Source organism: Pseudorca crassidens, chromosome 15, assembly GCF_039906515.1.
Source record: "Pseudorca crassidens isolate mPseCra1 chromosome 15, mPseCra1.hap1, whole genome shotgun sequence".
In the NCBI taxonomy this organism is placed as follows: domain Eukaryota; kingdom Metazoa; phylum Chordata; class Mammalia; order Artiodactyla; family Delphinidae; genus Pseudorca; species Pseudorca crassidens.
In genome coordinates this window covers 62,051,264-62,074,642 of record NC_090310.1, presented here as the reverse complement: position 1 = coordinate 62,074,642, position 23,379 = coordinate 62,051,264, and the positions used below count along the sequence as shown (strand labels likewise).

Sequence of the window (23,379 nt, the reverse complement as noted above, 5' to 3'; positions counted from 1 at the left end):
AAATCTGCAGAAAAGACAACTAGCAAGTAAAGGGCCTTTGTGAGGAAAAGGCAGCAGGGAGTCACCAGCAGCAAAAGGAAGAAAGCAAGCAGGCTGAGCCTCAGGCCCCATCATCCTTTAGTTGGATTTGGCAAAAGCCTCTGGCCTATTCTTCCTTTCAGTCACCACTTAATCCGGGGATGAGCTCCCCGGGCCCAAGTGCAGGGCTGGCTTAAGGCATTTATTGATCCATTAATGTTCACTGAAATGGAATCAAAACACTTGCACAACTTCAGTTTGTAAAGCATTTTCACAAACATCAGTTCATTAAAGCGTCCATGTGGGATGGGACCATCCCTATTTTACTGTCATTGACAGTTCTAGAGATGTAGTGACTTGAAGAAGCTCATATAACCAGGAAGGAACACACTTGCCATCATGTCACCAGGAACTCTCTCCAAACCCAGTTTTGGTCATGGCCCATCCTCATCCCCCAAATTGCCTACAGAGAGTCCCAACTCCCTTCCACAGAGCTCAAAGCTCTCCCTGGCCTGACCCCCAAGTACCCTTCCATTGCCATTGCCCACTCCATCTTTCTACAAAACACCCACACTTGTTATTCAGCTTTTTTTTTTTTTTTTTTTTTTTTGAGGTACACGGGCCTCTCACTGTTGTGGCCTCTTCCGTTGCGGAGCACAGGCTCTGGACGTGCAGGCTCAGCGGCCATGGCTCATGGGCCCAGCCGCTCTGCAGCACACGGGATCCTCCCAGACCGGGGCACGAACCCGTGTCCCCTGCATCAGCAGGCAGACCCCCAACCACTGCGCCACCAGGGAAGCCCTTCAGCTATTATTTTTACACTAATTTCCCCTCAGCCTTGCGTGTTGTGCAGTATTTTCTGACACCACTTCTCTGATTTCCAACACCAACTGAGTGTCCAACAATTCAATTCAGTTCTGACACTAACTACCTGGAATTAGCATCTGATGCCACAAGTTAAAGGGCTCAGTCCCACAAGACTGTCCCACTTCAGACCCAGCTGCAAATGCGGTGCCCAGACTACTCACACTTCTGCCTGGCCAACTACAAGTTCAGTGGTTTCTACAAAACCCTCTCAGTTTCAGTAATTTGCTATAAGTACTGACAGAACTCAAGAGAACACTTTACTTACATGTACTGATTTATTATAAAGGACACAACTCAGGAACAGCCAAATAAAAGAGATGAATAGGGCAAGGAACGGGGGGGAAGAGGGTGCAGTGTTCCCAAGCCCTCTCGGGCCATGCCACCCTCCCAGCACCTTGATGTGTGTGCCAACCCAGCGGCTCTCCCGATCTCTGAATCAAGAGTTTTTGCAGTGCTCAATGTCCAGCCTCCCCTCCCCTCCCAGGAGGTCAGTGGTGGGGCTCAAAGTTCTCACGCTCTAATCACTTGGTCTTTCCGGTGACCTGTGCCATCCAGGGGTCCCACCTTAAGTCACTTCATTAGCATAAACTCAGGTGGGATCAAAAGGAAATCATTATGAACAAAAGACAATCCTATCACTCAGAAAATTCTAAGGGTTTCAGGGTAAGTGGGGACAAAACCCAAATATTTATTTCACCACACATACCCTTCCTTCAGTTTTCTATTTATCAAAATTCTCTTTACATTCAATCAACTATGAAACTGCCACTGAAAACCAATTGCTCCTTCAATGCAGTTCTCTGGTGAGGTCCCAGAGGCAGGGCGGTGTCCTGGCCAGCCCTGTGTCCTCCACAAGTCAAATCAAAGGACAGCATGGGCAGCTGGCCTACGGTGATGGGACACGGTCGGGGAGCTGAGTGATGCCTGCTCAGCCTTCAGCCCCCTTACGTCTCCCCTCTGGGCCAAGGAAACAGTGGACCCAGGCAACGTGGGTTCTTGCCTCGGGAAAAACAGAAACAGGACTGCAGGTACTGTCCAAGCTCTCTGGGCAAGTCAAGGCCAACCAGGAGTCCACAGATACAGCACATCTCCAGGTCAGGGGTGGAAGGGAGGGAGCATCAAGGCCAGATGTCTAAAGCTAAAGCCACTCCAACAAGGAAAGAATGACAGAAGCGATTAGTAGCCACATATGGCTGTTTATTTCATACAGGGCTCTGTACAAAATATTTACACATATTCCTTACAGAATAGTAAACCACTTGAAGGTAAAAAGATAATGATTTCTTCTCATTGGCAGGGGATAATCCTGATGTCAGAAAAGCTATAAAACAAATGAACTTCCTCCTTCCTAGGCCACAACAAAAGTCAATGCCACCTGCTTCCTGGGATCCAAAAAGCCATGGCCTTGGGACCCTGATCACATGCACCTCCCTTCCTCTTCCCCATCAATTCCTTCAGTATTTACAGACACGCCCAAGGGCCTGTGGCAGGAGGGGCCGATGCTGCCCATTTGGAAAGATGACAAGAGGACAAATTTGTTGCGGGAGAAGACTGGGAACTTCTGTCACGTCATCTGGATCCTGGAAGAATTTCCTTTGTCTTGATAAATCTACCACTTTCTAGACTCATCCATCCACATCACGCTAACCCCAGGTGGGACTCCTGCTATGGAGAATGACCTGCCACTTTGAGCTTGTTTTGGTTGTAAAGTGCTTAGTGTAACTCGGTGTGGACAGATGCCTCTCCTAACCACTCTGCACACCGTGGGCATATGGGGAGGACGTGGAGGTCTGGGTGTGGTGGGGTGGAGTGCTTCTGGCATGTTTACTTTAAGAAAACACCTGCCAAGAGAGAACAGTGCCTGCAACAGACCAGGAAAATAAAAATACATGGCTGCTTCACACTATACACCCCAGTTCTTCAGAGCAGCAAAAGGCACTTTTTTTCAAGCCACAGTTAATCTAAAACAAACCTGGCTTCGCTTATAGGAAAAGCTGTACCAGAGGAAGTGAATATCCATCTTGTCCTTAAGACCTGGAGAGTCCTTAGGAAGCCTCGGTCTGGCTGTCCCAGGCTCCCGCCACACGCTTCAGGATGCGGTTTGTCCCCTTCTGGGTGCGGACGAGTTCCCAGTGACATTTCCTACCAGGAAGGAGAGACCAGCAGCTGAGGAGATAAGTTAAACCCACAAAACAAAGCCAAGGTTGTGAGTGGATGCCTATTTGGGAGTAGAAGGGTGACTGGAGGAAAACAGGAGGGAAGGAAGGGAAGCTGGAGAAGAAGAGGGCACGATGGAAGTGTGGGGCTGCTTACAAACAGCAACTCTGACTAAAGTGAAACGTTAAATATCTAGTGGAAAGGAAACTTCAGGGTTTTAGAAGCTCATCCTTCTGACGAGAACGATTTTTTTTTCCATGAAGGAACTATTACTTTAAAAGTGCGGGTACTTTACATGTTGGGTGTGTGTAATTCTAAAAATAGTAGTAAAAGTGTCTTTTATATGCATTGTCATGTGGCTTGTGGAAGAGAATAAGGAGAAAAAAAAAAAAAAGGCAGGCAAAAACCAGCCTATGTCTGCGCCCTAAAACGTAACATTCCTTCCTGTTTGACTGGAAATGCCCAAGTGATTTCTAGCCTGAAAATAGGTAGGATTTACCTAGTAACCTAGTTCACATGTGTCTCTTAGATTTCTGACCAGCTAATGGAGCTGTTCTTAAAAGGGGGCCAATCTTGCTCCCAGGCTGGCCTTCTCTGCCCCTTCGCCTTCATTCCAAGGTCTGACTTCTTTAGCAGCAGCTCCGTCCTTCTTTGTCTGGCTGAAGCAGTCAGAACGGGAGGAGCTGCCAGGAGGGCATTCAGTGGTCCAGCTTACTACGAGCAGCCAAGATGCTCCCCAGTGACCAGGCCCAGCGGGTTCCTAAGGCAGCCGGGAGCTGCAGAAACCCACTTCCCTCAACACAAGAGGAGGCAGCAGAGAGCCCACTCAGAAGCCCACTGTGAGGCAGAAAGAGTTCTGTGCTCAGGACCCGAGTGCCCAGCGTCACGCAGGCTCTGCTACTGGCCTCTGAGGCAAAGGCATCCACGGACGGGGGGAAGGGTGCAGAAATAGAAAACCCTCGACAGAAACCCTTTTAATAAAGGAAATTCCACTCCCTCCCAATCTGTCCATGGAAGGGTGAGACCTTGATGTCATGTAAGAGGAAGTGTCTTCTCAGGCATTTAGGGAAACAGCTGCAGCTGAAACTTTGGGGCCCACTCCAGGGCACTTTTCACCACAGCCAGAGCGGCTGCTCCAAGTGCCACCGTCAGTCCCATCACTGCCAGCTTCACAAAGCGGTTGGTCCTTGGTTTGGTCAGGACATCTTTTGTTCGCTCCTCAGGCCGCAGAAGTCCCCGAAACCGCTGCCGCAGTACCATGTCAGGCCTCTGCTGGGCTGATGCCAGCTCAAAGTCTTTGAAGGTAGAGGCTGCCGTTCTGCAGAGGAGAAGGAGACAGAAGGGAATGGGATGAGAGAAGGAGGGAAAAAACTAGATTAAATAGGCTGAGGGCAGAGACATCCATTGCTCAGAAAACTCTTCTTATAAAGACCCATGAAGTCTCAAGTGGGGATTCCACTAGCATAAGCATAGGTCTCTGGAAACACCACTCCCAGCCCCGTCCCCACCAGACACAGTCTTCCATCATTTCTGCTCACTAATGAACACCCCTGTTCAACCGGTGCCGTGGCCCCACTCACTTCTCAGCTTGCTGTTGGGCAGCTGCCTCCCGAGCAAGTTCGGACGGGGGGAACTGAACAAAGAGGTCTCCTGCTCTACTGATCAGTGTCTCATAGGGCAGGTCCTGAGGGATCTGGGACAACAGGTGGTGGACTGAGGCCATGTCGCAGTCACAATCCAGGACTTCCTGCTCTCGATACAACACGATCTGTGGGGAGCAAGGCCTTGCATCAGAGACCAGAACATACAGGGCCTTGGCCACTTCATTTCATTCTCCTTAGAGGTGAATTTCAATTGGTACCAAACAGGGCTCACCCCAAAGGTTCAGCAAATTCTTGTATTCATCTAGGAAATAATGATGTACACATCTGAGCACTTTTCCCACTGGGAAAACCCTTCCTGCTGAGGCAAACTTCCACCCCATAACGTGAAAGGCTGACCAATTAAATGAAGGAGGTTCTTTTAGGAGGAAGGAAAGAAGAAGGATTACTGGAGATTCCTAGCTCCAGCACAGAAGAAATGGTTCAAAACAGCAGAAAGAATGGTCTTGCTCTCTTTAAAGGACAATGAAGAGTGCTGTGAGTGCCCACCTCCACCCTCACGCCGGATGGTTCAGGCCCCTCTGATAACCAGGGCCCCTCAACCCCGACTAAAAGCCATCTCAACTTTCTATCATAATGCCACACTTCTGCTTTTCTTAAACCCGGAGTTGGGGTTGTACGAGCTCCAGGAGTTGTCAACAGAAACCCTGATAATTCACAATGCACACGAGCATTTTAAAGGTTCAGAAGAATCAAGCAGTAAACAAATCTAACAATTCTGTTTAACTAGCAGTTCCCAAACTTACTGTTACACAGAACATTTTTTTCTCCCATGACTCTCCCATTAACACTCCACAGAACAGTGTCCAGAGACGCCAGCCTGGGGAAGTGCTGTCTTTGGCATCTTTCCATAATCACCAGGTTTCCCTTTAGGGAACACGATCACGCTGGATTTGAGGATGCACACCAAGCTGCTGGCTCATGGTCTATACCTACCACAGCTGCAAAGTAAATGGGCATCAGTGGGTGGCAGGCCAGGAAGAAGTCGTATAACCGCACGACGTGCCTGAAGTCAGACAGGACGTGCCCAAACCAGGTGATGAGCCAGCTGAGCGCAAAGATGGTCCCCACCTCGGCACTAGGAGCAAGGAAGTCCAGATGTTAGGTTCCCTGCTGAGTCATCCCTTCCCCCTCCCTGGGCCTTCTTTGTCCTCAGTGCTGTGTGAAGAAAGCATTTGAGAAACATGCTTTTTGGAAAATTCAGCCACCTACAAATTCAGCATCTTCTCCTCACAACACAGAAAGTCCTTACAATATACCCAACATCATGACACTAATACCACAATTGGGTCCTGGTGGCCTTATCTCCCTGGGTGCTCTCCTAATGGCCAACAAACGTCAACTAAAGCAACAAGAATTAGCTGTTTTCAGAGAACTACACCACCATTTTCCTTCTGAGAAAGTCCATGCTTTGGGGGGGCACAGGCACATATTCTCAGGCTTGAAAACACAACTGTATTAATTTTACAGTTAACATGAGGTGACTGAAACACCTTAAGACACAGCCTTTTTTTTTTTTCTTTTTTAAAGAGAGGCAGGCATTGGCCAAGGACACATTTCCAACTAAACAGAAGAGAAAAATCATATGAGGACTGCAAAGTGTATTTCTTCCCCTTGGCATGTGGTGAATAAAACCACCCACAGATGGCCTTGTCTTTCTCACCTCTGGATCCTACAGAACTCTGAACTTCTGTTGCAGCAGTAACCTCAAAGTCTACCTTGGTGTACTTACCTTGTCCACCTCCCTCCACTAGAGGTAAGCTCCTCAAGGGCATGGGCTGTGACCTCTCTTATATCCCCCAAGAAGCACAGCACCCAAAGAGTGTTCCAAGACTGTGCACAGAACTGAATTATCCAGACTGCTGATGACTGGAAAGGACAACTCGGAAGAACGTAACACTACTCGACATAAGATGATGATGCAACTGAGCTACACTTGTGAAGAATAGACAAAGGCTAGGAGAAAGCCGAAGAGGGGTGTGTGTGTACGTACACACATAAATGTAGACACATATATACCTCTGCATGAAGTCATGGAGGTCTGGATTCACCTGGTCAATGATGGGCATCAGATAGTTTAATATATGCTTGGTGTTGTCCATTGTTGGATCCATGAAATCCCTAGAAGGAGATAATTCAATGAGCTTGGTCAGACCAAATACTGGGATCAGGGTTTGGGGGCAGTAAGGTGGAGTGGGGTTCAAACCACTGAAAACACTGACTAGGAAATGGGCTGAGGAGTTATCCCCAGGGGGACTTGAGGAGTGATACCCATCCTCTTACGCTGCTTTGTGCTGGTACCTGAGGTGATGGGTAGACAATTTTTCTACCAGGGATGTTGCCAGCTTCTCGCCTACCACCAGCAAAAATGTGACCACGATGTCGTGGTAGCCCTGGTAGTAGTGCAGCTGAGGGTTGCGCTCCAAGATGAGGAGGATGATGTCGATCAGTTCTTCCTGGAGCCCTTCTCTCTGTTCTTGTGGCATGCCTGGGGAGGGGAGGGCAGGGGAGATGCGCTTGAACATGGCAAGCAGTCTAGTAACACAGAGGTTAGGAAGACGGTCAGCAGTGGATTAGCAGAGAAAGTGTTTAATAAAAGAAAATTAATTACAACAATCTGGCAACACATTCAAGATACACACACTGTTGATACTGCCTGACATGTAGGAAAGAGCCACAGACTGGCTACCTTACAGTGGGGGAACCCAACCAACACCATCTTAAAACCCGGGTCACCACAGGTCATGCTACCAACAGTGTGACTAGTGGACAGCACGTGCCTCCTGATGTGCTGCAGGGAAAACTCAGCACCACTTTGGTGGAATTCCTATCAAGAGTTCATCACCTGAACCTTAAAAGGAGGAAACACCAGATAAACCGAAACTGAGAGAGATTTTATAAAATAACTGGCCTGTCATAAAATACAAAGGGACTATTCCAGAATAAAGGAAGCTAAAGAGATATGAAGACTGAATGGAAAATGCATGAATTTGTATCTCCTTTTCCTATAAAGAACATTATTGGAATAAATGGTGAAATCTGAATAAAATCTGTATTAGCAGTAAATACTGTCAATGTGATACTGATTTTAAGTGTGATTATGTAATAAGAGCCGTGTTTTAAAAAAATATACCCTGAAATATTTAGGGATAAAGGGGCACCATGTGTGTAATTTATTCTTAATAGTTCAGAAAAAAATTTGCGTGTGTGTACCACAAAGGAGAGAGAGAAAGCAATACTAAGGTAAATATAGTAAAAGGTTGACATATAAGAAAATCTGTGTAAAAGCCACCTGGGGAATTCCTTGTCCTACTTTTGCAACTTTTCTGTAGGTATGAAATTATATAAAAACAAAAAATGTAAGAGATGCATGTTGCCCTCAGAAACAAACTAAATATCACAGGAAGTACTGATGTCCTTGATCCAAAGACGCAGCTGGAAACAGAAAAGGCTGTCTCGGGAGACCTTCTGGCGCGCGCGCCTAGTTCTGGCAGCGGTCAGTGTGGCTCCTCGGCTCATCTGGCTTTTAGTATAAAAATGCCAACCCTTGGCCTCATGACCTGTTTTAGAAGAACGGCACACAGCACAGATTTCCTACACCATTAGGTTTTCCAGTCAAAAACAGATCTTACGAGAGAAAACAGCTAATACAAGAGCCCAGACTAAACCGAACAAAGGTTTTTAGGTGAGAGTGAAGCTCATCTCTTGCCCGTTTCTACCTACCCCTTCTCAAAAAGGCACACTCTAAAAGATAAAAAAGAACATGGAGTAAACCAACTACTATGGATAGGTAAAGTAATGAAAGTAGCGAGAGAAAAAAAGTAAACCTTATTTGAATTTTCAGTATAAAAGAGGTCAGCTAAGCTCAGAAGAACGTGAATGTAAAAAAATATGAAACCACATGGAAAGTTCAGCCTACAAGAATAATATCATAGACTGATGTCACATAAGTGGAAGAGGAATAAAGGGCTCAGAGGAAAAACAGGTTACCTAGGGAAAAATATGGAATGCATCTGTCTATGTGGTCTCCTCAAGACCAGCAGGATAGGAAAAGAGCCTTTCCAGGAACCAAGGGTGCAAGCAGGAAAGAGGCCCTTTAACAGACAAAATCCAATGCCAGAGCATGGGTTCTGAAGAGTGAGAAAATGGGTTTAGAGGTTCTTGTTCCCTCCAGCAATTCTCCTCTCTTCATGGACCTAAGGTGGAGTTGCCAAAGGAAGAGAAATAGATGAGGTTTGCTGGCCAGTTTCCTTCATTGTGAAACTGGAGACAATGGTTATTCTTCTCATTATTCCTGGGAATGGGGAGACAATTTTAGGAACAGACTCTTTAAACATGTAGTGATTGGCCTTCCTTCCAGTCCAAGGGCCCCAATATACGTATATGCAAGATACCGCTATGTATAAATGAAGATATTAATAGTTCTTGTTATAGTGACCACTTCCAAACCAATCGGCTCTTTAAAGCCAGACCGATGGCTCTAGCAATCCCTATAAAGTCTCCTCTAAGGCTCTGAAGGGGGAAAAACCCTCTTCTCTCATCTACCACCTCTAGGCCAAAAGACATTATTTTAGGCTCAGGCCTTCACAGTGCGGTTCTGAACTGACTGAGACAGTGAAAGAATGACGCGGCAGATGAGGAGCACAATGGGTCCCTGAGGAGGTAGGGTCCTGCATGTGGTCACGCTCTGTGCTGGGATGGAAGCTTCCTGGGACAAGCAAGCACCAACACAAGAAAGTAAGTGCAACTGGGACAGAAGCCACCCCGCCACCCCCGACCCAGGAAGACCGAGAGCGCGTCTCACCAGGAGGGAACCTCCGTAAAGACCGCCTGACATCCAGGAGCACTTGTTGGTAGTCCTTGCTCATCTGTCGTAGGTCGTTCCCTATTGAAGGAAAAAGAACATGTTATTACAAGAACGTCTGGGAAGCCACATCAGGAGCAAAACATCCTGGCATGACATAAAAGGCCTGAAAGACATACTCGGGCTTTTCTTGAAGGGGACATGACTCAAGATACAACATTTGGAGAGGAATCCCTGGTTTAGTTCCAAACACGCTGTTTCACGCAAGTCATGATGACCATAAGAGGAGGGAACACAGATTATCCAGGAGGCTACAGGGTGCAAAGAGCAGCAGAGGAGAAGTCAGGAGGCCAGGAGTTGCATGCAGGCTGCTACTGTGTGTCACCGGGAGTTGCTCTGAATTTCAAAGCCCACATCTGTACAATGGGGATTACTCCCTTCCGTGTGTACCTCTCAGATTACTGTAAGGATCAAATAAGATCATGAATGTGGAAACCACAGACCACTGGAAAAACTCTAACATCTGTAAAGTCTAGGGAACACTGAGCTGTTCAGAAAGGAGTATTAAGATAAACTCACATAAAAAAGAACCTAACCTCTCTTGACCCTGCAATTCTAAAACTAAGACACTGCAAGCAGGAGACAGTACTTGTGTTCAGTTGTTAAGCCCAACTGAAAGTAAGGAGGCAGTCTCTAGCTGTTATATATATAAAAGTGTACATTTCCTTCATAACCGAAATCAAAACTTACTAGAGGAGCCTGTACAATACTTCCGCATACACAGACTTCATCTTATAAAGATATGGGAAATCTGGAATCTGATGGAACACCATCTCAGGATTTAGAGTGTGAATACAGCAATGCCTTTTCCTTCCAACAAAAAGATCACTGCTCTGAGGCGGCCCGGTTCCAAAGATAATAACAAGGGGCAACTTAAAACATCTACTCAGGAGGCTTCCCTGGTGGCGCAGTGGTTGAGAGTCCGCCTGCCGATGCAGGGGACACGGGTTCGTGCCCTGGTCCAGGAGGATCCCACATGCCGCGGAGCAGCTGGGCCCGTGAGCCATGGCCACTGAGCCTGCGTGTCTGGAGCCTGTGCTCCACAACGGGAGAGACCACAACAGTGAGAGGCCCGCATACCGCAAAAACAAAACAAAACAAAACAAAAAAACATCTACTCAGGGACTTCCCTGATGGTCCAGTGTTAAAGAATCCGCCTTCCAGTGCAGGGGATGTGGGTTTGATCCCTGGTCGGGGAACTAAGATCCCCCATGCTGTGGGGCAACTAAGCCCACACGCTACAACTACCAAGCCCGCGTGCCTCAACTAGGGAGCCTGAGTGCCGCAAACTAGAGCCCTCACCCTCTGGAGCCCACGTACCACAACCAGAATGAGAAAACCTGTACGCCACAACTAGAGAGAAGGCTGCATGCTGAAACAGAGCCTGTGTGATGCAATGAAGAAGAAACCAGCGCTGCAACAAAAGATCCTGCGTGCTGCAACTAAGACTCGACGCAGCCATAAATAAATAAATTAATTTTAAAAACCCATAAAATAAATAGGTATACTAAAAAATAAAACAAAAATACCATCTACTCGGCTGTACCACAACACTGTGAACTTTTTTCAGCAGAGGCTGTTTTAATCATCTCTAGTACCTGGCTCACATTAGGAGCACAAATAGTACTTGCCAAATGAATGAAAGAATCCCCAGCACCTGGACTTTTGCCAAACATAGCAGGAAAGCAATAAATTTTTGTGGAGTGAATAAATGACAAAGTGGATTCACTGTTTTGCTGTACTTTCTTTTGTATTCTGCGGAAGTTTTTTTTTTTTTTACTACACGGGCCTTGCAAATAAGTACAGTTGCCCCTCAGTATTCAAGGCGGATTGGTTCCAGGACCCCCAAGGATACCAAAATCCACAGATGCTCAAGTCCCATGTATTAAGTGGTCTAATATTTGCATATAACCCATGCACATCCTCCCATATACTTTTTAATTAATTATTATTTTTTTTTTATTGGGGTATAGTTGTTTTACAACTCCCGTATATTTTAAATCACCTCTAGATTACTTATAAAACCTAATACAGGACTTCCCTGGTGGCACAGTGGTTAAGAATCCGCCTACCAATGCAGGGGACATGGGTTTGATCCCTGGTCCAGGAAGATCCCACATGCCATGGAGCAACTAAGCCCGTGTGCCACAACTACTGAGCCTGTGCTCTAGAGCCCGCGAGCCACAACTACTGAGCCCATGCACCACAACTACTGAAGCCCACATGCCTAGAGCCCATTCTCCGCAACAAGAGAAGCCACTGCAATGAGAAGCATGCACACCATAGCAGAGTAGTCCCTGCTAGCAGCAACTAGAGAAAGCCCGTGCGGAGCAACAAAGAACCAACGTGGCCAAAAATAAATAAATTAAATATAAATAAATTAAAAAAAAAACCTAATACAATGTAAATGCTATGTAAATAGTTGGAGAGCACAGCAAATTCAAGTTTTGCTTTTGGAAATTTCTGGAGGTTTTTTTTTTTTTTTTTTACAGAATATATTTGATCCATGGTTGGTTGAATCCTTGGACTTGGAGGGGCCAACTGTAACAGTTTTTCATAGAATTACAGAATTTTAGAATTCAAAATGGTCTTAGTATTTCCTCATAAAAAGTTTTTTTGTTTTTATAAGGACCGTAGAGGTATTACCTCTTCCTATAGCCCCACGTTTCTCAAAATGCAGTCCATGTGTGTCAGAATTAGGTGGGATTCTTGTTAAAATACATATTCCTACAACCCACTTCTAAGTGAATGTAAACTGGAATATACATTTTTGTTTGTTTGTTTCTTGGCCATGCCATGCAGCTTGTGGGATCTTAGTTCTCTGACCAGGGATCAAACCCGGGCCCTCGGCAGTGAAAGCATGGAGTCCTAACCACTGGACCACCAGGGAATTCCCAGAATATACATTTTTTTTTTTTTTTTTTTTTGCTGTATGCAGGCCTCTCACTGTTGTGGCCTCTTCCGTTGCAGAGCACAGGCTCCTGACGCGCGGGCTCAGTGGCCATGGCTCACGGGCCCAGCCGCTCCGCCGCATGTGGGATCTTCCCGGACCGGGGCCCGAACCCGTGTCCCCTGCATCGGCAGGCGGACTCTCAACCACTGTGCCACCAGGGAAGCCCCAGAATATACATTTTTAATAAACTCCCCTAACTAGCCAGTAATAGCTAGCTACCTACCTACCTAATAAAAACTCATTCCATTTTTTATTAAAATTCTACTTACCAGTTTGGTCTTATTTTCAGAGTAGGCTCAAGCATATCCTAAAATGCTTTAGGTGTTTACTCATCTACTCTTGGTTTGAAATGAGCATAAAAATCAAAGACCCTGGCATTCTTTTTCCCTGCCTCCTAGACAAGCTCCCCTTCACAGCACCTCACCCCTAATTACCTGATATAGGAGGTGGATCATTGGTGTTGACATTGAGGAGCTTGGGCCACACTTTCCGCCTGATCTCATCAGTCAGGAGCCCTCCTTCACTGATAGCCATACGTCTAAGGGCAGCCACATCAGTGGGATCACTGTTCAGAGCCTGGTAGATCTCTGCCACTTTCTTTTTCCTTTTGGCATTAAAGTCTGCAAAACAGAAGGGAAAAGGGCATTAGGCACATATTCAGCATTTGTACATTTTCTCTTCAGGGCTCAATCTCCTTGCTTGGTTTGAGGTAAGGTAGGTATATTTGAAGTCAATCTACCGATATTTCACTAGCACATAGTGTACAAAACACTAAGGAGATATGCCATATAAGTAACAAAAAAGGACATACAATTATAATAAATGCCCAGTACATTCAGATATATCTAACAGGTTTTCCTAATAGAATGACTGTGCTTTCTTAATGCTAAACTTTACAGAGCATACATCTCTCTCTCTCTTTTTAAAATAAATTTATTTATTTATTTTTGGCTGCGTTGGATCTTCGTTGCTGCCCACAGGTTTTCTCTAGTTGTGGAGAACGGGGGCTACTCTTCATTGCGGTGTGTGGGCTTCTCATTGCAGTGGCTTCTCTTGTTGCAGAGAATGGGCTCTGGCACGTGGGCTTCAGTAGTTGTGGCACATGGGCTCAGTAGTTGTGGCATACGGGCTTAGTTGCTCCACAGCATGCGGGATCTTCCCAGACCAGGGCTCGAACCCATGTCCCCTGCATTGGCAGGGGAATTCTTAACCACTGCGCTACCAGGGAAGTCCTCAATTTTACTTTTTTAAACAAAACCACACGTGGAAAAAGTCTCCGGTTACACACTAATACAACTGGTAAAACATCAGAATCACATGGAGATATTTTCAAAAGTAGAATGTCAAAGGGTATACTTGGGTCTCCAGTGTGGCTAGTGGTAAGAGAGGCATGATACTGCATACAAAGCAACGGTTTCTCAAGAACCATATTAATTACTGATGATCAGGAAGTACTGTTTTAAGGATCTTATATCCTTATGTGGTAGTCTCTTATTTATACACAGGCATTTTGCTGTGTTTAAATTACTTTTTTAGGAGACTGGTCGAGAGTTTGTGGTTAATGTGCATCAAATTATAATGTTTCTATCTAAAATAATGGGGTAATAATAGGCTGTCAGAGTTTTCACCAGAATGGCTGAGTTTAGGAACAGCAAACACAAGAAAAGTTAAACTAGACAACACCAAAGAGATGTCACAAAGCAGTGCACTATAATTGCCCAAAAAAGGTATGTGCAGACACCAAGAGTTCAGACAGCTGTGGGTCAGGCTAATCTGAGAATGCATTACTGAAGAGTGCAATTTAAAAAGAAAGGGGAGGATTCTGAGAGGCTGGGAGGAGAGCTGAAGAAAGGCGTGGAGACAGAAGCACAGGCCCTTTCATTTAACAGTAAATGAACTCATTAAAAAATATTTATGGGGACTTCCCTGGTGGTCCAGTGGATAAGGCTCCATGCTCCCAATGCAGGGGGATGGGGTTCAATCCCTGGTCGGGGAACTAGATCCTGCACGCATGCTGCAACTAAGAGTCCTCACGCCACAACTAAGAAGCCCACATGATACAACTAAAAGAGTCCGCATGCCTCAACTAAAGATCCCGCATGCTGCAATGAAGATCCCGTGTGCTGTAACTAAGACCCAGAGCAGCCAAAATAAATAAACAAATAATTTTTAAAATAAAAATAATAAGTATTTATGTAGCATATACTAGGTACAGGGCACTGGAGTTAATGTAAAGTGGAAGATAACACTGGAAGGTAGGTTAGGCTTTAGAGAGGAATAACAGTGGAAGTAGGTTAGGCTTTAGAAGGGACTAACATCAGAAGGTAGATGTCTGTTTTAGAACAGACACTAAGCGGCTTTCCTCAGTACTGTTCTATTCTGAGGCAACAGTCTACAAATTGTTTCCATGATAACAAAACAAAAAACAAACAAACAAACAAACTGTTTCCATGATAAAGCTGCACATTATTAACGCAAATGAAAGTTGGTACTAATGGCCCTGGTTACCTATCTATGAGAACTGTGACATAAACCATATAAACAGAGGCACCAACTGGTTTGGAGTTAACGTGCAATTGGAGGTGCAGACAGGACCAGGTGCTTTTTCACCCCGGCAAACCTGTTCTCCTGGCTAGACTGTTATTTTCCTTGGTGACCTAGTAGGGGACCATCTGTTCCAGTTTGTCTGAGAGATTTCTGGTTTACACCTATAGTCCTGGCATAACTGTTCATAGCAAACTCTTCTTCCCATCCACACTCTCAAAAATGTCCCAGGTTGGATGCTAAATTAAATGGTTACTCTACCTAGAAATCATGAAAAATCAAGTCTCAATTTCCTGTCAGCACAGCACCTAACTAGTCAAATGTTTATTTACAAAGTGCTTCAAGTTCTTGGCTTGGGCGTGTCTTACCATCCATCCATCTGTCCATTGATCTATCCATTCATCAGTCGATCATTTAATGAGCAACTACTTGTAGTAAGCACCATACTGGGATAAAAACATGAATATGACTCTCTCCCAGCCCTTGAGAGGCTCACAGTAGGGAGCGACATAATTATTACACATGATATAACAGAACCATGAAGAATCATGAAAACCCAGAGGAAAGAATAACTACTTCTGAGGCAATCAGGAAAGGCTTCACCAAGAATATATTGTGGTACCTCCTTAAAGAAAAGTTTGCACATGGAAGAGTGTGCTGAAGGGAGAGCATTCCAGAGAGTATGTGCAAAGACCTTGTCACATGAAAGAAACATCATGCCCTGAAAACAAAAATTCCAAGAGGCTGAAGTGTTAGGTAAAGGAAGAGAGGCTGGAAGGACTGCAGTAAATGCAGCTAATAGAAGAGTCTGGACTGGATTTATCCTCCACTGAAGGGGAAGACAGGGAGGGATTTTACTTTGGGTCAAAGGGCCATCCTTTGGAAGAGAAGGCTCTATGTTCCCAAAGAGGGATCACTGAGACACAGAAAACAGAAAAGACTTTATATAACAACATAGGCTGAGACAAAATATGTGCAGGAATTGAATTAATTTCCAACAAAGAAAAAAATCAGATATTAAAAAATTTTTTTAATTTAGAGTGCTCTTGTACTTTCCACACATCATAAATTAAGAACACTTAAATGGTAATACTAAATATTTACCGAGGCAGCTGACATTCAGAAACCTTGTTAACCTATTTTCTAAGAGTATGGAAAATTTTCCTCAAATTTTCAAGACATATATCCACCCTACCCCTCTTTCCACTTAAGCTATTCAGCGATCTGGGGGAAAAGGAAAATCACTGTTTATATCTTGGAGGAAATAAAACTGTTTGCAATCAGCTGGATTTCCAGTAGGTTTTGGTAAATAATATGCCAAAATTTTAACTAAGTCTGAACCCAAACCACAGCTCCAATACTTATTTCTCTAAAAACTCTGTTTGGATTCTACTTAAATCCTGCATTTCAAAATTTACTGCTATCATCTGGATTCTGATGCTCTGTGGGAACTCAACACATACGAGCGGAACAGAACAAATAATTTAGCTTAGCTATTGTTCCTCTGGAAAAATTGGCCTATAGTAAATGGCATTATTTTCCCCATATTACTGTTAAGAATATCCACACCAGAAAACTCTACATAGATTTGTAGGCACTTTGAACTTTTTCTAAAGCTATTGGTGATTCCCAGAGTAGAATGCTGCTCAATTGTGGATTTTAGTAGCTGTCTGTTCAGACCCCAATATCGCCTTTCTCAATCCCATATTCTAGCAATTAAATGTTAGTGGCAGATGAAGAAGGCACTCCTACGTGTGCTACACCCACAAATATTTCATTGCACCTAACGTACATACAGGCTTTGACTGTGACATAAAAAGGGAGGAGAAAACAGCAAACTCAAGTGAGCTAGAGATGTATAAATTACATAGTGATGAATTCAACTGCTAGACTACACAATGAGGGAGAAGAGGTTCTGCAGAGTCTCAAATGCACAACTAATTTACACGTCATATCCTCTTCACCTCAGAAAAAGGAAAGTCAGAGCTATTCTTGGGATGCTTGGAAAAAAGGTTAAATTAATGTCTAACTATTTTAAGATAAATTTTACATATGGATTTTGGGGTAGGACACATTGCTGGACTTGAGAATACGATATTTGGGCTTGGGATAAAAGCCCACATTTTCAAATCCCCTTGAATCCTTTCTTCTCCAATTTTTTAATTGCTCCCCTTATAAGGGAGATGTATTATATATTCCAAAGCTGATATCTTCCAAATTTCTTTATAATAAAGGTCTTGGCTTTCGTAACCATGACAGAATGAAATGACTATTCTAGAGCCGGCTGCAAAATATAAGACGCTGCTATAAATAAATCCCTGCTGCCTGAAAAGTAATTCATTCAACAAAGGAAAAAGGAATGACATTGGTACTACTTGGCCTGCTCTCTATTAAAACGATCATTTAAATAAGGAGCACTGAAACAGTATTTCTTAATAACTCAGATAAAGATGGCTGAGTCTGTTATTGTCTCAAACCTCTCCCTACTCTGGCTACGGAACTCAGGTAGAGATTTCTGCTTCCTTAGAGCAACAGGTATCTTCAAAAGCATCTGGCTTGGGGAACTTAATACACAGGAAAGGGCAATGGCTAAAAATGAGCACTAGCTATGCTTCCTCTAAAAGTTTTTCCATATCAGCAAAATACACATCAGTGACTTAGATCAGGTAAATGATCTACACGCTTTATAAGTGAATCTTATGTGCAAGAATAAAATTCCATAATGATTATTTGGTTTAAGTTTGCATGTCAAGAAAGCTTTACAGACTTTAAACAGAAGTTAAACTTAAATAGGCAGAGCTAGCCTTAATCAAAACCATGAAAGAGCAAGTCAGAAAGAGATCCTCCCAGACAGACACCCCCTGCTCCACCCTTGAACTCCTGATGTTGACATTGGAAATTAACTTAAAAATTTATGCTTGAAAAAAAAATTTATGCCTGAACTTCATATCTGTACCAGAGAAATACAGTGGGAGAGGAAAACCTTACCTTATTCTGAGTAAGGTTCCTATTAAAAACAAAGTAAAAGAAACTCTGTTTTTGGAGGTACTAATTAGTTTCAACAAACAGTACCCAAATTATCAGAGATTCATTAACTACCTGAAAAATTAAGACATGCACATATGAAGAAAGACTACCCCCAAAATGGAGAAAAATATTCTAGACAGTAAACCAATCTAATCGTAACCTCTACAAAAGAGAGTTAATAGTATTAGTAACTTTGTCAATTCTCCTATGATTAAAAACAAAACAAAAACAAACAAGAAAAACAGAAAAACAAACTCCTCTCATCTCTAAATTCCTCCCACTTATCCAAAGAAGCAAAATCAAGCAAACAAGGATAAAGTCTCGCAACCTAGGCACAGCTGCACTACATCATGTCACAAGACCCATACCACTTGAGGCAATGACTATTATGCCATGAAGACAGATGTTATATAAACATCAGCAAAGGGTTACAAGGCCAAAGGGCCTAGAGGAGTAATACGAGGAATGAGCTCCATTTCCATGCAGCATTAGAATAGGAGAAAAGGGCAATAACAAAATGAACCCAGAGAAACAAAATGTGAAGAACCAGGTGCTTCATCAAAACGTGGGTTGAATATGTGGTTGGTTCTATTATGGGCACCACCCACCAGAAGATGGAAAAGTGGGAAAGTTACCTTAGTCTTCTCCATTTATTAACTGTATGTAAAAGATATTTGAAAACAGCGCACAACGAAACCATGATTTCATGGAAATTAGTATAAGACAGTATAAAAAAATAGAGAGACTCGTTTTTTACACAATTAAACATTAAAATAGGTGGCACAGGATGAGACAGTAGATTGGTAGTTGCCAGGAGCTGTGGAGAATGGGGCCTGGGGAATGATGGCCTTTCTTTTTGGCATTAGAAATGCTCTGGAATTAAGACAGTGCGATGGTTGCCCCACCTTGTAAAAATGTACTAAGAACCACTGAACTGTACACTTTAAAGAGTGAATTTCGAGGTAATTAAAAGAAATATGTGGTCCACGGTCACCGCGTCACTCCAGACTGCGACCGATGAATGAAGTTTGGGAAACCGGCCTGACCACTACTAGGGAGGCGGCCCCCGGAGCCTGCGGACGTGGCCGGACAGTCTCGGTCGGGGGAGAGGCTTGGCCTCGGTTCTCAGGGAGACCCAATTCTCCTCTCCAGATGCGACGAGGTGGGACGCGGGGCCCCCGCCCGCCCCGTCCTTCCCACTGGGGGTGCGGGTCTGCAGCCAGGGTTCCTCCGGTCCCCTCAGCATCCGCTAACCCCCAATTCCAGGATCTCTTCCACTTCAGACGTGACCCGGGTCTTCAGCCTTTTCCTCTCTCGCACCTCGCGCGGTCGTCCCGGGTCCCCCGGCCCCCTACTCCGGCAGCTGTCCCCTGACCCTAAGGCCGCCCCTGTCCCTCAGGCCGTCCTCGCAGGCCGCTTCCCGGCGCCCCGGCCGGCTTCCGTACCTGCCTTCCCCGCGCCGCCGTCCCAGCGGCTGGAGGTGGGGCCATCATCCTGCGCACTCCGGACGGCCATGTCCCGGGGGCCCGGGCCCGGGCCCGAGCCCCGGCTGGCGGCGGAGCCGACAGAAGACGCGGCAGCGGCCGCGGGATCCAGCGCCGGCTCCGCAGGGTAAGCTCGGCTTGGTCAGCCCGCGGCGCGCAGGCGTCCCCGCGCGGGCTCCGCCCCGTGCCAGCACGTGACCCCGCTACGCCGGGCGGGCGGCGGCGGCGGCGGCGGCGGGGGCAGCCGGCGGTCACCCGGGCCCGCGCGCAGGCGCCCTAAGCGGGGAGAGGAAGAGCGCGGGGAGCGCGCCTCGGAGAGTTAGTTGCAACTGAATTTGCAGAGCGTGGCACTCTTGAAGAAATGTGTTCAGGAGCAGATTTAATCATTTCTTTTGTTTCTCTTATCTGTAAAATGATACTGATGATAATAAAACTACTGAACTCACAAGAGTTCTTGGGAAGTGCTCAGAACACTACCAAGCATATAGTAAGCACTCCATAATTGTTCACTCTGTTTTTGCTTACCAAGAATTTTACCTGCTGTCTCATTCCCCACAGGTACTCCTGTCATCGTACTTGGTGACTTCAGGGTTTAGCAGAACCATCGCATACGGTTATGCAGATTGTGCACCGCACAATGCCAAAGACGCTGTTCACATAGACGGTTATGTAAGCAGTATTCCCTTTGAGTTATACAAAACTGGCCATTCATCCAAAAGGAGCGTCTGTCTTATCAGGTCGTTGACCGCCTCGTCTCCAATGACAGTCCTTTCTCTTCAATAGGCCACTCATTCCCTTGGTCACACCCCTATCGTTGTGGCCAGAAACTGCCCCACCTCTTAAATCTCCAGTGCTAGGCCTCCCTCACTGAAACTCCCCGTGATTCTGGTTGCTGGATGACCCCTACCATGACAATTCTTTATTCTGAGGCGTCTAGCACATGGAACCCATTACTCCGGGCCCGTCTTGGTTTCATTCAGGTTGCATGGTCCACCATCACATTTTAAGTCTTCTTTTATGTCCTCTGGGTAGCATTCATGAGCAGAAATTACTCTGAAGTTCATTTGATTTTTAAAACTAATACTCAATGTATTAAATTTAGAAATCCCCAAACCTTGTTTTTCCTTCAACTGACAAATTTTACAATTCCATTCATAAATCTAGTAAATTTTAACAATCACTTTGGTACTGTAACTGAGCAGGACCCTATGGGGCCTTCCCAGGACAGACTCCCCCACCATCCCCAACCCACCAACCATGTCCTCTGCCTGCCCCTTGTCTGTAGAAAAACTTTAGCCTCCTAGGCCTTCCTCAAGTTCCAAAAAACAAATTTAATCTGAGAAGTGAGAAAAATACAGAAAGAAAGGAAAACAGTCAAACGAGGCAAAATAATAATAGTTTAGCCATTGAACAAAGTCAAGGCCCTTTAGTTCCTCCTCAAGGGCTGTAGATAATATTGAGCCATATCCTTTGAGTTGTTTTGCAGATACTGAAACCCCCACGAGGTGGAAGAAGTTAACTGTATGCTGTCCATAGACCAGTTGGAACTAAAAGGTTGATGATGTTGACTCCCGATCATCTCACCACCAACCAATCAGAAGAATGTCCATGAGCTGATCAAGCACTGCACAACCCCCCTCCCTCACCCTGTCTTTAAAAACCTTTCCCTGAAACCCATCAGGGCATTTGTCTTTTAAGCACCAGCTGCCTGGATTCCTTGCTTGGCACCCTGCAATAAATGCTGTACTTTCTTTCACCACAACTTGGTGTCAGTAGATTGGCTTTACTGTGCACGGGCAAGCAGACCCAAGTTTGGGTTGGTAACAGTACCATTAATAAACTTAGTCAATTAAGTTCCTTTGAACATTTGTAGTCAATTGATGTAGGTCAGTTGATGTAGGGAAGAGCATTCTAGTCTGAGAAAATAGCACAGGCACCATCTTGAAGCTAACAGAAAGCAAATCATAGTCTAGAAACTACAAGTGGTTTAGTGTTCTTATAGCACAGCATGAAAGACAAAGTGAACTTTGACACTAGTGAGGGCAGAGAAGTGTGCAGGGACAAGTTAGACAGAACCTCTTAAACCATATTCAAAGAGTTTGGACTGGATGGAGTCAGCAGGGTGAATTAACGAATTTTTTAGCATTGAATGTGGTCTTTGATGTCATCTAGATTAATCCTTATCTCCAATAAGAATCACCTCCACTTATCCATACAATGTTTATGGCCCAAACCAGTGCTAGGCTATGAGGTGGGCCGTAGAGTGACAAATGTTGAGTTGCTCAACTTCTAAAGGGGAAGAGACAAGTAACCAGGCAATTGCAAAGCCAAGTGAAAAGAGGTCAGACAGAGGCAACCTAGAAATCTGGGAGAACATGGAAAATCCCAGAAACCAAGAGATTCATGATTGAGTACAGGGCACAGGGGCATCTTAGGTCACTCTGGCAGGCAGGATTCTAAGATGGTCCCTAAGATTCCCACCCCATGGTATACGTGCCTAATTAATTCCCTCCCCTTGAGTGTGGGCAGGTCTTGTGACTATCACAGGATCTCAGTCTCATGATTCCAGTGATGTTATACGGCAAAGATGAAAGGATTCTGCAGAGGTAATGAAGGTCTCAAATCAGTTGACCCTGTAGTCAAAAGAAAGATTGGCCTGGGTGGACCTAATCGATCAAGTCCTTTGAACAGGGGTCCCCAACCCTCGGGCCACGGACGGGTACTGGTCCATGGCCTGTTAGGAAGCGGGCCGCACAGCAGGAGGTGATCAGTGGGTGAGCGAGCGAAGCTTCATCTGTATTTACAGCTGCTCCCGATCGCTCACATTACCGCCTGAGCTCTGCCTCCTGTCAGCATTATGGTGAGTTGTATAATTATTTTATTATTTCTATTATTACACTGTAATATATAAAGCGCACAATAAATTTAATGTGCTTGAATCATCCCGAAACCATCCCTCCCCACTGGTCCGTGGAAAAATTGTCTTCCATGAAACCGGTCCCTGGTGCCAAAAAGGTTGGGGACTGCTGCTTTAAAAGAAGGTGCAGGCCTTACCTGGAGAAATTCAAAGCAGCAGATATTCTCCTGTAGGCCTTTAATCAATTTGTGGTATTTTGTTAAACAGCAAGTGACGGGAAATTTTACCCCCCCCACCCCCCAAAAAAAGCACAGGCAAAAAGATTTACTGGCTCAAGTAACTGAAAAGTTCTTGCCCTTCTGCGTCCCCTCTCTCTCTCTCTCAGCTGCCCATTTCTTCACGTTGACTGCATTCTCCCACAGGCCCTGGGTTCATGACTCTGGCAGCCCCAGCTCTCACATACTTTCTGCATCTGACCCTGTGAAATATAGCTGAATCGTCTTTGTCTCAGAATTTCCAAGAAAAGTCCCCAGACCCTGGGACTGAGAGTAGGCAAGAGGTGGAGATTAATTTGTGATTGCCCTAGGGTTTACAATACACATTTTAAATTAACCAATTTGCCTTCAAATATCCTGCTTTCATGGATAGTATAAAGACCTTACAACTGTAGATTCCCATTTCCTCCCTTCTGTTCTCCATGCTGTTGTCACATGCTTTGCTTCAATTCTGAAATCCTTCCTTCTCTTCCCCTTCTACCCGGAACCCCGCCTCACCTCACACTTGCAGACAACCGCTTAACTACATTCTGTCACTAGTTAGTTTGCATTATCTAGAATATTATATGGATGGAATGTATGTAGTCTTTTTTGTCTGGTATTCACTCAGCATAATTATTTTAAGATTGACCCATGTTGTTGCACTTATCAAGTTAATTACTTTTTATTGTT

At 45.0% G+C, this 23,379-nt stretch overlaps 1 protein-coding gene and 1 long non-coding RNA gene across 2 annotated transcripts; one reads left to right on the top strand and one right to left on the bottom strand.

The window, feature by feature from the left end:
• Positions 1-2,061: 2,061 nt before the first annotated feature.
• On the bottom strand, positions 2,062-19,672 carry TBC1D20 (TBC1 domain family member 20). Its single transcript, XM_067707737.1, has 8 exons — positions 19,537-19,672; positions 12,955-13,140; positions 9,508-9,588; positions 7,005-7,191; positions 6,723-6,824; positions 5,640-5,781; positions 4,623-4,810; positions 2,062-4,360 (listed from the first exon to the last, which is right to left on the bottom strand). Exons 1-8 carry the CDS (start codon positions 19,604-19,606, stop codon positions 4,105-4,107), a joined length of 1,212 nt encoding a protein of 403 aa, XP_067563838.1. The 5' UTR covers positions 19,607-19,672; the 3' UTR covers positions 2,062-4,104.
• Positions 19,571-21,337, top strand: LOC137207659 (uncharacterized). Its single transcript, XR_010935200.1, has 3 exons — positions 19,571-19,702; positions 20,134-20,244; positions 21,062-21,337. It is a non-coding gene; the product is annotated as an uncharacterized lncRNA (long non-coding RNA).
• The last annotated feature ends 2,042 nt before the right edge of the window (positions 21,338-23,379 follow it).

Coding starts and splice junctions, on each gene's coding strand:
- TBC1D20 (XM_067707737.1), bottom strand. CDS start 19,606: ATGGCCGTCCGGAGTGCGCAGGATGATGGCCCCACCTCCAGCCGCTGG. Junction 7,192..9,507: donor TTTACGGAGGTTCCCTCCTG/GTGAGACGCGCT, acceptor TCCCCTCCCCAG/GCATGCCACAAGAACAGAGA. Junction 6,825..7,004: donor TTGTCTACCCATCACCTCAG/GTACCAGCACAA, acceptor ATCTCCTTCTAG/GGATTTCATGGATCCAACAA.